At 42.0% G+C, this 17,390-nt stretch overlaps 1 protein-coding gene across 1 annotated transcript in view; it reads left to right on the top strand.

The window, feature by feature from the left end:
* Positions 1-3,162: 3,162 nt before the first annotated feature.
* ANKDD1B (ankyrin repeat and death domain containing 1B) overlaps positions 3,163-17,390 on the top strand; it is a 66,014-nt gene continuing 51,786 nt past the window's right edge. Inside the window, exons 1-3 of the mRNA XM_063453614.1 lie at positions 3,163-3,579; positions 14,193-14,296; positions 16,698-16,796. Coding sequence (XP_063309684.1) covers positions 3,384-3,579; positions 14,193-14,296; positions 16,698-16,796 — 399 coding nt within the window. The 5' untranslated portion in view covers positions 3,163-3,383. The remainder of the gene's footprint in view (positions 3,580-14,192; positions 14,297-16,697; positions 16,797-17,390) is intronic.

The raw sequence follows: 17,390 nt of genomic DNA, 5'->3' as shown, positions 1-17,390 counted from the left end.
AGACTGACTTATATCATCATCAGGCAGAGTAAACGCAGTGTAAAGCTGCACAAAATAAATCAAAGCAACTGCTAAATATTTTGTGTGTTTTTTTACCCAATATTTGGCAAAACACAAACAGCAACACGTGTTACTGAGAAATCAAATAACAGAATGGCTACTTACCTGCATAGTCAGCGCTTATTTCTATTTAAACTAGTTAGCAGCATTCAGAAACACAGTATGTATAACTTGATCATAGATCATTCAGACACAGGAGTCCCAAAACACGACAAACGTGTGGCGGCTGATACAATCACAGTAAACAGATACCTTGTCACCTGCAGGAGTGAATGACAAGTGCTGATAGAAGTAGGAATTTAAAGGTGTCGTCTTGTTTAATTGCTCTGTAATATACAGACATCACAGTGCAGGAAACATGTAAGTCTCCGAGAGGGAAAGTGTGGCCTAACTCGTGGGCCAGCAAGCACAAAATATACAAACAGGGAAATATTAGCCTTAAGGAAGACCTCCTTGCTAGAAGATCCTGGTCTTTAAAGAGATTCCAAGAACCAATACAATTGTAATGCATTTGGTTTTATCCTTATTAATGTGCTGCATAATTTGCATGTTCCCATTGTTATGGTTGTGTGTGGATGTCAGTATGCATGTATGTCAGTATGTATGTCAGAATGCATGTATGTCTGTGTGTGTGTGTGTATGTCTGTATGTATGTATATCAGTATGTATGTGTATGTATGTATGTATGTATGTATGTCTGTTTGTATGTTTGTATGTATGTCTGTTTGTCAGTATGTATGTATGTGTGTGTATCTGTGTATGTGTCTATATGTGTGTATGTCTGTTTCACTATATGTGTGTATGTCTGTTAGTATGTGTGCATCTTTCTGTGTGTGTGTGTGTGTCTGTGTCCTTTTGTGTCTGTGTGTGTGTATTCCTGTGGGCGGGATTTTGAGGCGGGCACCCGGGGGCCCAGACCTTGAGCTGTGTTAGGGGCCCCACAATTTCTGATGGTGGTCCTGGTTGTTTGCACCTAAAAAAACTTCTGCACCATAAACTACAAACTACAAACTTCCAAGCCACGCTCCCTCACACGCTTCCTTAGCCCAAAATTGATCAAATGGAATTGGTGCCCAGACGGTCCCTGTAAATGTTAGCTGTCTCTGTTAGACGGTCCCTTTAAATGTTAGCTGTCTGTGTTATATTCTCCGGTTCCCCCATATTAGAATATATTCCTGGTTACTTTCGGCAGAGTGAATTAAGTAACACTATCAAATTGAAGCAAATACTATGTTTATTCAAATGATATGTAAATCATAATACTTAAAAGGGACACTCTAAACACCATAACCACTATATTAAATTAAGTGTATTAATATTTTGAGGTGGGGGGACAGAACTGAATATTGCTGCTGCATAATAATGGTTTAATATTGTATTTTGGAAGTGACCGGTCCGGCACACAAATAATTAGACACACAGCCCAAGACATAAATCCTCCTACACATTCCAGTTTTTTTTACCTGTCTGAGATTCTACTAATTATCTAGAAAATCAAGCTTTTTATCAGATTTTGTCTTTTTTAGTTGACAAAGTGCACCTTTTCTTTCCCTTATTAACTTAATAGCAAAATTCTGTTACTGGTGTTTGACACACATATCCTCATATCTGTTCATTCCCACTAACCTACTCACAGCCGGTCAATGCCAGCTTGGATGAAATTGACATTGATAATGCAGAGGTGCTAATCCTTCATTATCAATGCACCCGAGATGGGGTGGTCTCTGCAAAGCAGTTAGAACCTCCATGTGTATTAAACCATTCCTGATTAATTTGATATAAACCTGGGAGAAATCGCGAGAGGAGTCCACCCTAACCACTAGGGGGAGCTGTAGAGATTAGGTTGTATAGAGTATATATATTGGTTGTATAGGGAGAGGTATTAGCAGTAGAAAGCAGTAGAAAGAGGGAAGTGCTCATGCCATTGTACAGAACACTGGTGAGACCTCACTTGGAGTATTGTACGCAGTAATGGAGACCGTCAACACTGTAAAGGTGGAGAGTATAGTTAAAAGAAGAAAAACTACCACAACAAGAGGACATAGTCTTAAATTAGAGGGACAAAGATTTAAAAATAATATCCGGAAGTATTACTTTACTGAGAGGGTAGTGGATGCATGGAATAGCCTTCCAGCTGAAGTGGTAGAGGTTAACACAGTGAGGGAGTTAAAGCATGCGTGGGATAGGCATAAGGCTATCCTAGCTATAAGATAAGGCCAGGGACTAATAAAAGTATTTAGAAAACTGGGCAGACTAGATGGGCCGAATGGTTCTTATCTGCCGTCACATTCTATGTTTCTATGTTTCTATATGTAATGTGGATATTTACTTTGGTTTTATCCCTATTATAATCCTTATAATACTATACTAAAAAAGAAATGCCTAACAAAGTAATAGCTACGCAACGCATGTATTAATTATTGTTCAATTAGCTTGCTTCTGGAATTGCCCTGAAAATGTATATTTATCATATAGTGGTACGAGGATTATTCTAAGACAGTTTTTATATATTAGACCAGGGATGCCCAAAAGGTAGATCCCCAGATGTTTGTAAAACTACAGCCTCCTCGATGCGCTGTCATTCTAAAGGCATCGAGGAGGCTAACTGACACAGTAAGCATAGTATCATGTATATTATCTACACACACACACACGATCTCTAACCTAAAGGACCAAACTTCTGGAATAAAAGGGAATCATGACATGTCACACATGTCATGTGTCCTTAAGGGGTTAAAGTCATGCAAAGCATCATGGGAGTTGTAGTTGTAGAACATCTGGGGATCTACCTTTTGGGCACCCCTTTATTAGACCATGCCTCTTTTTTCTTAAATGAATAAAGTTTAACATAAGCCAATAAGAAAGCTAGCCATTACAAATTACACAGTATGCATGGAAAGTAAATATGTAGAAACTAATCTTCTTAAGGTTTTTACTGCTGTGCTGTATACCTTATATGAAGTCTGGCGAAGAAGTATTTGTGCAACATCTGAGGATATGCTTCCTGGTCAGCCCTGCCTCATATAGAACATCCCTCTTGAACTGAAAAGGTTAAACTAGGTTTGACTCTGTACTAACATAGCCAGGAGGGGTATGAGTCACTAGAGACTGAGCCCTCGGGGATAGCTATCTGAAGCAGGTGTAGCTATCTACCTTCATCTCAGTAGCACTGGTCAGGGAGGAGAGACCTGATTTTCAACCCAGCCCTTGTCTGTGACTAAATATGTACGGAGTGTCAGCGAGAGATCAACACATTACACAGAGCAGAGAGAAAGCGGCAGAAAAGCATAAAACCAACTGAGTGAAAATTGATTAAAAGAACCATGAAAGGAATACTTAAAGTGAAGAGCATGGTCCGTGAAAAGGTGACAATGGCCCCAGGTTGGGACAGTGAAGACGAGGAAGATGGGTCCCCGGGAAACCGAGCACAAAAAATGTTAAGTACCGTGACTGGGATGGTCCAGACCGCGCGCAACCGGCATGGGCCCGACAAGAACGCGGACGTCAGCCATGAAACATGTAAGTGTGCCGGGTACCATGTGTTTAGGGACACACGCATGATACTGACAATGGGGAGGATACTTTTGGAAGTGCCTCAAAGTTCTAAAAGTTCAGCAATCACCATAGTAACAGAGGAAATCAACAAAAACATTCCACTAGATGTGTGCACAAATTCTTCTCAGCTGGTACGAACTAATCAAATGCCTTTTAATCTACACCCGAACGAATAGGGATGTATTGAAAAAGACTCCACAGGTAAATCCAACGGATCCAGGATCACGTTTAATATGTTCGTATTAGCTGAAAATAATTTTTGCACAAGTCTAATGTCCACTGGTGGCTAACTGACACAGTAAGCATAGTATCATGTATATTATATACACACACACACGATCTCTAACCTAAAAATACAATGTAATAAAAAATATCACCTCCACGCAATGCATCTAGTAATATTTAGAAATTGTTGCTTTCAATCCTGGTTTGTGCAAATTCAATAATGTCATTCATTATAATAACAAATATTAGTGACTTGTAATACTTTACCTGCAGTTATCTTATCCGCCTCTCATAAGTGTTAATTATAACAATATTTGTGTCTAAATTGTCTGTTGGCATGGAGGGTCTGTACTTGGTGGTCAATCATGATGGATAGTCAAGGTTTGCAGGTTATCGTCATTTCACAGACAAAAAATATATTTTCACTTCATAAAAATGAGTAATATGCTTTTTAACCAGAAATTCTCTCTCAGACACATACAATCACCTTGTATTGGCGTTTACTACCCGATCCACGCAGGGAAACAGACTAGATAGTAATAGACGGTTGGTACGGACACATACCTGGTGGAAGCCATTTAAATGTAATTTATGCATCATATTGACAGTTATGAATACGGTATCCAATGCTCAGAAAGAATCTTCAAAAGATGTAACAGAACAAACGAAACATGTCAAGTACGCTTACCCCTTTGGAGGTGACCACAGAAAAGTATAAATCTGAGGAGGTTTTGGATAGTAATTTCACTTTAATTATAGTTTTCATAGAGCAGACTGATATGCATTGTGATGAGGACTACAAATAATAAAAAGACAAATAATAAAAAGACATATAAATAAAGCTTATAAAAGTTATAAAATAGTCCAAAAAGTTTTTAGAAGTTGCACTGTGGCAATAAATGTATTTTAAAGTGCTTTAGATGATGGGGTCTCTTCTCTGTTTATAGTAGTCCTGTTGGTCTCGTTATATGGAAAACACAAGATAAAAGACTAATCGTATAGAGTGTAAAGGTCAATATATGTGAGAAAAAGATATAACTATTCCACTCACATTTAGATGAGCTATAGCCAGCTCAGGTATAACAGGCGTACAGCGGAACAATCCCCGCTTATGGGATATATGGATGATTGTCCTCCAGAGGGAATGATGTCCAACTCTCAGGAAAAGGGGTATATAAAAACAACTAATAGTGCTCTCTGTTTAACACGGTATAAAAGTTGTTTAAATAAATAAAAATGTACTTACAAGTGTAGTGCAGGCCAACTGCACTATGGTAACAGCGTTGGTGGTATGATCCCCACCTCAGGATAAGCTTGTAAGCACGTGGTAAAATCAATTAAATGCCAGGTAAACGTAAATAAAAGTAAATAAAATAGTGTGTAAAAAGATAGTTGGCACAGATATAAGCCAAACAATCTTTAATTATATAAAATACACAATTTCGCCACTAGGGCTTTTTCATCCCATTTTCCCATTTTCGGGGTTGTGCTACTGGCAGGGGATGCAGTCTCTGGGTCTGGGTAGCTGCCTGGGTATCAATGTCACTATTCAAAGTCTTATGGGAGCTTGATGGTGTGTGGTAACGGTGATCCCGTTCCCGCATTCTGTGGTCCCGGAGTGCCACGGCTAACAAGGGTACACTGTTGGTGGTCGCGGTAGGCGCTTGTTGCATTCCCCTGACAGCCAGGAACCCTTTGGGTGATGTCGGGTGTTGGCCTTAAGTGGTGACCACTGCGTATGAGTCCGGCATGGATCTTTGTGGTATGAATGCGGTCACCTTGGCCGGATTCCATGTGTGGGTCGGTGTGGCATTATTGAGTGGTCCCTCCTGGGAGAGCGAGTCGTGCGGCAGGCCGAGGGTCCGCAGTAGGGCCGAAGCCTCCTGTATGTCTTGTATCATGTGCGTGTTCGCCCCCTGTTGTACTAACAGGGTTCTGGAGGACCGCCATCGGTATTCAATTTTGCGTTGTTGGAGTATAGAGGTGAGAGGGCGTAGTGACCTTCGCCATGCCAGGGTGCCGCTGGACAGGTCTGCAAAGAAGGTAAGTTTCATGGTCTCATAGTGGAAAGGGGTTTTACCCCTTAGGGCAGAGAGGTTCGCCGCCTTGTCCCTGCCGGTTCGGAAGGACGCTAATACGTCTCTCGTGGCGGTGGCAGGGGCCCTCGTTGGCTTGGGGACCCTGAAAACCTCCTCCGGGGTAATTTTGCCTTGTCTGTGCGGCATTAGTGCAGAGAAGATGTGTCCCGTGACTTTTGGCAGCTCGGTTGCTGATACTTCTTCAGGGACCCCTCTAATCTTTATGTTATACCATCGCCTGGAGTCTTCCTGGGTCGCAAGGCGACGCTCATATTACTGGTTTTGCATTTGTAGGTTCTGCACCGTCTGTTGCAGCATGGCTATGTTCAGTGCATGGGATTGAGTGGATCCCTCCAGTTTTGTAATGCAGCCTGTCAAGCCTTTCAGGTCTGCGCGTAGCGCTGCGACATCATCGTGGATATGATGCTGCAGGTCTGCCAGCAGTGCTTTCAGCACCGCCGTGGTTACCGGCTCTGAGTCCGCTTCTGCGCCTTTTTGTTTCACCTGCCTTGTTGGGGTGGGAGACGGCTGGTCCTCCTCATCCATGTCTTCCGACAGTTCTTCTGAGAAATCCGAACAGCCGCCATGTTGTGCCGCGATGCTGGAGCCGCTTGCACCTCGTGCTTGACTCCATAACTCCCCAATCGTAAGCCCCGAGGTAGGCTTATTTGGTATGTTTTTTTTCCCCTTTCGCCCCATGTGGTGTTGGGGTACGATTCAGTCATTTGTGAGGGGATGAGGGGGTATTGCAGTCGTGTTTTTATCCGTTTGGTGCTTGGAGCAATCAGTGCATGCGACTGTTCTCTCCTGCAGTCAGGCTCCCCCTCTGAAATAGGTGATTTTAAGTAGCCTTATAGAATTTAGAAATGTGTTTGTATGTGTGCGCTGATCCTTACTCTGTATTATGTAAAGATTTTGGTCTCTACGGCAGCACTATTCATGCGATATGCATCTTCTGGGAATGTCCCCAATTCTCCCCCTCATCTCCCCCTTTATTTAATTACACTTGATCAGTGATGTTTGCTGGAACACTCCACTACATTTTTTAAAATGTTTTTTTTTTTTTTTTATCAATTTAGTAGAGAGCATGCATTTTTTTCCTGTGTATTTTTTTGTGGGGTATATAAAAAAAACAGCTGCTGTTTGCAGTTTTGCAAGCTCCATGTCTCCATTGAGAAGTCTCTGTACTGTAATAAATTAATAGTAATATTATTAATAACAACTCGTTGATCCAAGGAAAAAACCTCATTACTTCTTGTACCTATAAGTCAAACTTATTTTGTGTTTTACTTGAATGTCTTATGAACGGTTGTGACAGACCACCAGGTCATCCAGGACTGGTACATGGCTCCCAAGTACCATCATCTCCCTCTAAAACAGACTATAATCCTCACATTGTCAGCCTAGCTCTCCCTTCCAGTAGCCCAAGAGTCCCCACAGACCAGCAAGAAACCTATAGAGAACAGCGCTCCTGACCAGAAGCAGCCCACAATCTCCCTGAACTCCTAATCGAATCATGGAGTTGCCACAGTCCGTTGAAACTTTGTCAAGGGTGCTCACTGTCCCAAATTCACCAGTCAAGGTGCTATTTGGAGCGGTGACAGAGGAGGTGATGAGGTATAGAATGACACCAAGGACATGAAGGAGTATTATGTTCCGATGGAAAGTGCCCTCATTTTAGGTGACCGGGACTTCTCAGCCAGCGCTCTCGCTCTGGAACTCCAGATCAGATGAGAGGACAGTCCGGTCAAAAACGTTAAAGGGACACTGTAGGCACTCAGACCACTTCTGCCCATTGGAGTGGTCTGGGTGCCAACTCCCACTACCCTTAACCCTGCAAGTGTAATTATTGCAGTTTTTTTTAAACTGCAATAATTACCTTGCAGGGTTAAGTCCTCCCCTAGTGGCTGTCTATTAGACAGTCACTAGAGGGAACTTCCTGCTCTATAGCACAGGTGTGAGGACCTCCAGCGTCGCTCTATTCCCCATAGGGAAGCATTGAAATTCATTTTCAATGCTTTCCTATGGGGTGCGCTAATGCGCATGCGCGGCATTGCCGCGCATGCGCATTAGGTCTCCTCGGCCGGTGGGCGGGATCAGTCTCGCCCACCGCCCGACGTAAGCAGAAGGTGGAGCGGCGGGGGAGGAGCAGGCAGCGACGTGGGACATGTCGCTGCCTCTGGTAAGTCACTGAAGGGGTTTTCACCCCTTCAGCAACTGGGGATTGGGGGGTGGGAGGGAGAGGGACCCTCCAGTGCCAGGAAAACGGATCGTTTTCCTGGCACTGGAGTTTCCCTTTAACTTCCAGCTGATTCAGGCTAGACATCTCCGAGCTGAGACCTCTTTCGACAGAATCAGCACTCTGAATAGAACTTCCCGGGGATGACATGATTTGGGGATGCGGGCACGGGAACCCCAGTTTTTGTGTAATAATTTTATTAGGTGGCAAGGTGTCTGGCAGTTAATAAAATTGCCTGGTCAGGTACACACACCTAGATGCCAGATGTTGGGAAATAACTGCTGTTTCTCTTGGGACCCTCTGTAGGGGTTCCAGTTTAAAAAAAAGGGTTGAATTTTCCCAATAAACCAGTTCTTCTTCACTCTTCACTAAGTCTCGGCTAGTGTTTGGGTTGGACAGTGATATTGGCTATAATCTCTGAGCTATATTCACTTGAGCTACAATCACAAGGGGGTAAAAAAGGCCTTGGCGGCAACACCCAAGCTACTAGCGGGTAGGACATCACAACGGTGATTCTATCATCTCAATGCACCATATAGCAATTTACTTACACCACATGGCCATATAATACTTAGATTAAATGGACACTCCAGACCCCTAAACCACTTTAGCTTGAGGAAAAGCTTTATGTGTGAAAAGCATGTGGTATTTTTTACCTGGTTACACCTCCTGGCTTTTCAATCAGACAACCGGTTCTGTTATTCCTGGTTGTTTAGTTCAGTGGAGATAAGCTCAAGAGGCAGCAATTGCCTAGAGCACCTGCCTTGGAAAGACGTCTCCATGAGTTACATTGGGAAGTCTGTGATTGGACAGCCATAGAAAGTCTGGGCAGGGTTAGAAGATGAGGGCTGGTAAAGGCTGCAGACAAGAGATCGGCAGCTTTTGCAAGTTGATGTATACCCCAATGAAAAAAATGATAATTAAATGCATGCAAGTTTATAGTCGGGGTATATCTATTAAACAGTAACTTTTATTTATTTTGTATTTGGGCAGTGGAGTGTCCCTTTAACACTGCCACAAAGGTGTGCATGTTTATAAAGGGGAATAGTATGTTTAAGGTGTGCATGTTTAGAAACATTGTTTCATTTCTCCTCTTCTCTCTATGCTGACTGCCAGGTGTAAAGGGCGGAGCTTATAACAAACAATGATTGACAGGGAGCTAAGATGGAGGCGGCTCTCTCTATGCTGACTGCCAGGTGTAAAGGGAGGAGCTTATAACAATGATTGACAGGGAGCTAAGATGGAGGTGGCTCTCTCTGTACTGACTGCCAGGTGTAAAGGGTGAAGCTTATAACTATGATTGACAGGGAGCTAAGATGGAGGTGGCTCTCCCTATACTGACTGCCAGGTGTAAAGGGCGGAGCTTATGACAATGATTGACAGGGAGCTAAGATGGAGGTGGCTCTCTCTATGCTGACTGCCAGGTGTAAAGGGCGGAGCTTATAACAATGATTGACAGGGAGCTAAGATGGAGGTGGCTCTCTCTGTACTGACTGCCAGGTGTAAAGGGCGGAGCTTATAACTATGATTGACAGGGAGCTAAGATGGAGGCGGCTATCTCTATACTAACTGCCAGGTGTAAAGGGCGGAGCTTATAACAATGATTGACAGGGAGCTAAGATGGAGGCGGCTCTCTCTATACTAACTGCCAGGTGTAAAGGGCGGAGCTTATAACAATGATTGACAGGGAGCTAAGATGGAGGCGGCTCTCTCTATACTAACTGCCAGGTGTAAAGGGCGGAGCTTATCACAATGATTGACAGGGAGCTAAGATGGAGGTGACTCTCTCTATACTGACTGCCAGGTGTAAAGGGAGGAGCTTATAACAATGACTGACAGGGAGCTAAGATGGAGGTGGCTCTCTCTCTTTGCTTACTGCCAGGTGTAAAGGGCGGAGCTTATAACATTGATTGACAGGGAGCTAAGATGGAGGTGGCTCTCTCTCTTTGCTGACTGCCAGGTGTAAAGGGCGGAGCTTATAACATTGATTGACAGGGAGCTAAGATGGAGGTGGCTCTCTCTATACTGACTGCCAGGTGTAAAGGGCGGAGCTTATAACAATGATTGACAGGGAGCTAAGGTGGAGGTGGCTCTCTCTATACTGACTGCCAGGTGTAAAGGGCGGAGCTTATAACAATGATTGACAGGGAGCTAAGATGGCGGTGGCTCTCTCTATACTGACTGCCAGGTGTAAAGGGCGGAGCTTATAACAATGATTGACAGGGAGCTAAGATGGCGGTGGCTCTCTCTATACTGACTGCCAGGTGTAAAGGGCGGAGCTTATAACAATGATTGACAGGGAGCTAAGATGGAAGCGCCCAGTGGCAGGTGTAGATTTCTACATTTAGGTTCATTTTCACACTTCACAGGTACATTTTTTTTGTTTTGTGTTTTAATATAATGACAATAAATAAATGATATCAGAAACCTGAGGAGTGACACTTCCCCTTTAACATATGGGAAATGAATTTATCTTATGTCTTTGTTCTTATATGCAGAAACAGACAAATATTTTCTCCAGTTATTTTCCTGCACCATTTCTTTTTTTCATTCACGCACACATTTTCTGTGATTATAAATTATACTCTCCAGCTTCCATCCTCCTATAATCAGCATTAAGGCCGGCAAATCATCCATAAGAGAGATCTGTACAAATTGCTCTTTCCATCACTGTGGCGAGATCTGTAACCTCCTTCATTCGGTAGAATTATCTACACATTTATCTATCCTCTACATCTCAGTATAAAGGTCTGTACATGTTCCCACCTTTGATCTGTTTAGAGTAGAACGGTCTATAGTTATATCTCTTTTTGTTGGAGTAGAAAGACGTCCACCGGTATAGAATGATCTGTGCCATCTCTCTTTATGCAAAATGGAAAAGTGTTCCATTGACATTGGCAGTGTTAGTTAAAATGTTTTATGTGATAGAGTATTATAATCCAAACAATACCTAACTGCATTTATATTTTAATGTGTCTTGTAGATAAAACAAAAAACCCCCAGTAAATAAAGAAAATACTATTTGTTTAGTACTATTTAACTATTCATTGGTGAATCCAGGTAAGTTGCATCAGATGCAGATTCATAGGACATGTCACCACTGTGGGTTTTATGTAGCACATGGCTGGAGTGAAGCCTCGATTTAATCATTTAGGTTAAACTTTTCGAATGTTTTAATATGAGGGAAAACTTATTTTAATCTTGCACTATTTTGATAATTTTTTTTAATATATATCATTTTTTTTAAAAAATAGTTTAATAAAAATATATCGTTCCTTCACCTCTTCCAGCACAGACCCATGACTGCTAGTAGTAGTACAAAGACAGTGAGCATTTAGAGATATGTGATATAACGAGAGAACATTGAGAGAACAGTCACGGCCTACGCTGGAAGAGGTACAATCCAAACACTCTCAATGCATGATAACCATCAATATAATTAGTATTAATGTAAGCTGGAAATATATTCAGCCGTCCATGGGAAAATGCTGTAAAAAAATACAATTATTCTCTTTTTTCCCCAGGGCATGGAATGATTTAAAGATCACTGTTCCTTGTTTTATTTGGGGGAGTGGATAGCCGACTACATTTCATATTAGTGTCTGCTACTTCCTCTTTTTTTGAATGGCGAACTGTCTAATTAACCAACTATTTTACCATGCAGTAGAGCATGCAGCTTTTTGAGTGTCCCTTTAATTTTACAACCCGATTGAAATTACAGGCGATAACACATCAATGCATTGAACTTTCCGCTTACGCATTTAATCTTACAATGTTGCCAGTCAAGTTACACCAGAATTCTGTGATATTTCTCTCGATGCTAACATTTAACTGCCAACAAGGAAACATGCTTAGCTTTAAATCCTCCTGCGGATGGAAAATATAATGATATCACGTGTTCTGACGAACCGATTGGCCGCCACGTGACGTATTATTGTTACAAAGACTTTTATTGACTGACGTGGTGAATTCAGAATTGGCAGGAAAGGGTCATTTCAAATACTGATTGTTACGATGTGCTAAACTGTCCCCTCCGGTACTGTAAGTACCAGAAAAAGAATGCGGATCAGTCACAATGGAATCCTCCTGTTCTTTCCCCCTGATGCAGCAATATGATATCACAGAAATAATGCCTCATAGTGAGACCTGCATTAATAAAGTGCAAAACAAACTCGACATTAACAAATTCGTTTTCGCATTTTGTATTAGTGATAATTCATTATTTAGAGGGTTGCGATTTCGCACACCATCTGTGTCTATGATTATTATTTTCCACTTTGGCCGGTTATTACATGTCCCCGTAGTACTTACTAAGAACTGCGGTCAGATAATTTTTATCTGACCTCATTAAAGATACAGTAACCGTCATAAAGCTCTGAGAGATGGTTTAGCTCTATATGCACCTCTGACACACGTGGCTTAAGCAGTCCAGAACTCTGTTACGACATGCATAATGGGAATTATGAGTAGAAATTATCCCTGCCATTGGCGCACAGTGCGTGCCAGTGACAGTTGTAATGAGCTTCTACCCGTGTAGCTTATTTACAAAGGGAAGCTTCAATGTCCCCTCCCAGACAACGCGCATGCCTGCGTGGTCTACATTTAGATGTTATTGTTTTCATATTTAAATTCTGAGCACTCGCATGCATTCTGAGCTCGGTCCAATTAAATGGTTCTCTATGAAAAGCATTTGATTGGACCTTGGAGTGACGTGGCATGACGACAGACAGGGAGTGGAAATGAGTGAGGAACAACAACCCCTTGTAATCAATCCTCATCCTCCGCCATGTCCCGCAGCTCAGGGCCTCCTCTATCACTGGGTTTAGCAACAGCACTACTTCCAGGACAGGCGGAAGGCGATCTGCTGCCATGGTAACCGACCTGCTCTCTCTGCAGACACCGGTGTTCTATCTGCCATCACTAGTTCACTACTAATACTGCTCTCAGTGCCAGAGAGGGATGGGGAGCTGGTGATGTAGCTTTACACAGGCATAAGGCTATCCTAGACTTAAGATAAGGCCAGGGACTAATTAAAACTATTTAGAAAATTGGGCAGACTAAATGGGCCGAATGGTTCATATCTGCCGTCACATCCTATGTGTCTATATTTCTATGTTACACTGTGTGTCCCTGAGCTGCAGCAATCACTAATGCAAAATTACTTCAGGGCTGTTATATACAGCAACCTGCACCTCTCCCACTCCTTCGGCTCTCTTTGAAGAGTGCACAGCGGACCGAGGGAAACATCGTGAGACTTCCCATCCGTGCATTCCTGCATGTGGCGCAAGTTTTTTTTCTATCTCTCTATGCGAGTAAAAGGGAGACACTGTGTCACGTGACAGTCAAGGGGAACTACAGCGTGACACGTTCTAAAACTAGAGATTCAGTCATTTTCGGCTGATTTTACCCTTTTCGGCAGCCGAAATTTCGGTGCATCCCTAGGTATCTGTGGGATGGAGTTTGGGAACCAGATGAGCAATCAAACGAAGTAACAAGTTCTCTCCAAATGGAACCAATATCTGTTTAGAAACAAAAAAAAATAATATCTTTGAGGAAAGAGGTTTCACTTCTCCACGTCACCTGTCATTTACATAAAGAAAATTTACAAACACACAAAGTTAAACCTTGCGCTTAACCTCCCACTAACCATCAGCCCCGATACATAGAATAAAAAACAAAAAACGTTACTTGCACACTATCCAAAATCCCTCTGCACAATTAAATAACTGGAGGTTTTTTGTATCACTCCAATGGCCATTTAAGTGTAAGCTCACCTGCCACGTCAAAGCGAACCTCTTAGGTGGGTCCTACACTAACAATTCACTTTGCTTTCTTTATCTATAAGGTGAAATCTCTAATGAGACAGAGAGGGTATTTTTATAACCCCTACACACTTATTAATCCTTAATAGGTAACACGTGGGATGGGCGGTAATTGCACATTAGAATTCTAGATATTATTATAGAATATTATGGTTCACCGTGAAATGAGTCCAACAATGGCAATTTTCTCATCTAATGCTCTGAATGTTACAGTGCTGCAAAAAGAAATGGATTTTCATGTAGCGGCAAAGAAGAATGATGTCCCAACTATGATGAGCCTCAAGGACCAGAGAATTAATATTAATTCCAAAAATAATGTAAGTTTCACCTTAAGAGAACACTACACATCTTAAAGGGACACTATGCATTTTAAAGGGACATTACACATTGGGGGTGAATATCTTGCTTATTTACCATTTATTAAAGTTTTGAACAATTTAAACAATTTTCAATATGTAAATAAAAAACACTTAATAACTACCTCATCAAAAAACAATCCTGGCCGCCCTTGCTTACATCTCATACCATGTTTATTGCTATTAAAAGCACTTAACCCCTTAAGGACCAAACTTCTGGAATAAAATGGAATCACGACGTGTCAGACATGTCATGTGTCCTTAAGGGGTTAAAGGGACACTGTAGGCACCCAGACCACTTCAGCTCATTAAAGTGGTCTGCATGCCAACTCCCATCACCCTTAACGCTGAGCATGTAATAATTGTAGTTTTTATAAACTGCAAGAATTACCTGCTAGGGTTAAAGGGAAACTCCAGTGCCAGGAAAACAATCCGTTTTCCTGGCACTGGAGGTACCCTCTCCCTCCCACCCCCCAATCCCCCGTTACTGAAGGGGTGGAATCCCCTTCAGTAACTTACCTGAGGCAGCGACGATGTCCCTCGTCGCTGTCTCCTCCTCCGCGCCACTCCTCCTTCTGATTCCGTTGGCCAGTGGGCGAGACTGATCCCGCCCACCAGCCGAGGAGACCTAATGCGCATCCGCGGCAATGCCGCGCATGCGCATTAGCACTCCCCATAGGAAAGCATTGAAAAAGATTTTCAATGCTTTCCTATGGGAAAATGAGTGACGCTGGAAGGCCTCACACAGCGTGAGGACGTCCAGCGACGCTCTAGCAAGGAAAGTCCTTGCTAGAAATCAGGAAGTGACCTCTAGTGGCTGTCTAGTAGACAGCCACTAGAGGTGGAGTTAACCCTGCAATGTAATTATTGCAATTTATAAAAAACTGCAATAATTACACTTGCAGGGTTAGGAGTAGTGGGAGTTGACACCCAGACCACTCCAATGGGCAGAAGTGATCTGGGTGCCTGGAGTGTCCCTTTAAGTCCACCTCTAGTGGCTATCTACCAGACAGCCACGAGAGGAACTTCCGGGTTCTTAGATGACTTTTAGTCTTCTAAACGATACTGGACGACCTCACGACCTCATGCATGAGGACTTCCAGCGTCGCCGGAATCCCGATAGGAAAGCATTGAATAATGCGTTCCTGTGGGGAGATCCTAATGCGAGTGCTACCATTGCCACGCATGCACATTAGGTCTTCTCCGCCAGCGGATGTCAGAGCGTGGGCGGAACTGAGCCAGCGTCGAGTGACATCGGCGCTGGGCCCAGGTAAGTGACGGGTTCTTAACCCCTTCAGTGCCGCGGGAGGAGGCCTTGACAAAGCGGGAAGCTATAGTGCCAGGAAAACAAGTTTGTTTTCCTGGCACTATAATTTGCCTTTAATCCTGGTTGAGTCTAAAATGCATAAGGCTTTATAGGAAAGGATTGCTGCTATTATTTTTTGATGAGGTCGTCAAACACTTTTTTCTTTTCTATGTTACAAATATAAGTTACATTTTAAGTAGTCGGAGCAGTCGCTACAATCTTGCTTTTGGATGCAGTATTAGCCGTTTGGTTTTTATTGTTTGATTAGTGTATTTGGGATTGTGCTGCCCCATTCTGTGTTCTGTGAGCTTAATGATCTGAATGTCAAACACTGTGGAAGCGGTCTGGGTACTTTTTGCTGAGCACGGAGGATTTCACTTAGTATCGATACCACATGGCCAATATAGAGGCTCTGTCACCTTCTGGGGCCTTTGTATGTTTTAGAGAGACCCCAGATGGGGACTGCTCCACTATCAGGGAGGTGGCTGCGGGACACAGAAAATGATAGTTCTGACTTACCTGCAGCGCTGCCATCTTCTTCCACAGCACTGTACTCTGGCGCATGCAGAATCCTCAATAGACTGAGCCTTTTTTCTTCTCAGCTATCATTAGTGATCAGTAAGGGCTTGACAAATTCTGGCAACGATAGTTCTGCCTTTTGTCAAATTTTGTCAAGTGTATGAAAAAGACATAAAACAAAGTAGTCCCTTTTTTGTCTTATGATATCTTTGACTGTGTTGACATTTCAGTGAAATTCTGACCCAGACTTTATTAGCATTTGATAAAGATTTTATTTTTATAAAATAATAATTTTTTATAGGGTCGACAGAGCCGCTTGTATACAGGATACATTTTTATATATCGTCAAAAATTCCAAAAAAAGCCCACTGTTATTAATATGAGCAATAAACCGAACCCATAAACCCCTTCCTATCAGGAGATTATAGGATATAGAGTTTAAAACTCAGCAGTAGTTTCATTCATGAAAAGATATGAATGAGAGAACAGAATGAAAGAACAAAAAGTTAAAACATTTGCTGTGTTTTCTTTGTTTAGTTAAATCGCACAGCTCTTCACTTTGCAGTCGCTGGGAACAATCTGCAAGCAGTATCATTCCTTCTCCATCACAAAGCCCGCGTAGATATCGTAGATAAGGTAAGTGAAATAAGGGCTTTACCCACTAAACAGTGAACTGTGGGAAACGGACAATCGATCGGTATGGGATAACAGATATTTATTAATAAAATATAGAACTAGGAATGATACATTGAGATTTCTCTAGTATGTCCCGAAGCACATATGAATACCGTGTTACACATATTAAAAAAAGCCCCAGTAAATTCTAGATACATTGTTATAGATATGATAGGCATATACAGTAAATTCTAGATACATTGTTATAGATATGATAGGTATATACAGTAAATTCTAGATACATTGTTATAGATATGATAGGCATATACAGTAAATTCTAGATACATTGTTATAGATATGATAGGCATATACAGTAGATTATAGATACATTGTTATAGATATGATAGGCATATACAGTAAATTCTAGATACATTGTTATTGATATGATAGGCATATACAGTAAATTCTAGATACATTGTTATAGATATGATAGGCATATACAGTTGATTATAGATACATTGTTATAGATATGAGAGGCATATACAGTAAATTATAGATACATTGTTATAGATATGATAGGCATATACAGTAGATTATAGATATGATAGGCATATA

Source organism: Pelobates fuscus, chromosome 5 (assembly GCF_036172605.1).
Source record: "Pelobates fuscus isolate aPelFus1 chromosome 5, aPelFus1.pri, whole genome shotgun sequence".
NCBI lineage: Eukaryota > Metazoa > Chordata > Amphibia > Anura > Pelobatidae > Pelobates > Pelobates fuscus.
Note: the sequence above shows the minus strand (reverse complement) of the source record. Positions and strands in the feature narration are given on the sequence as shown.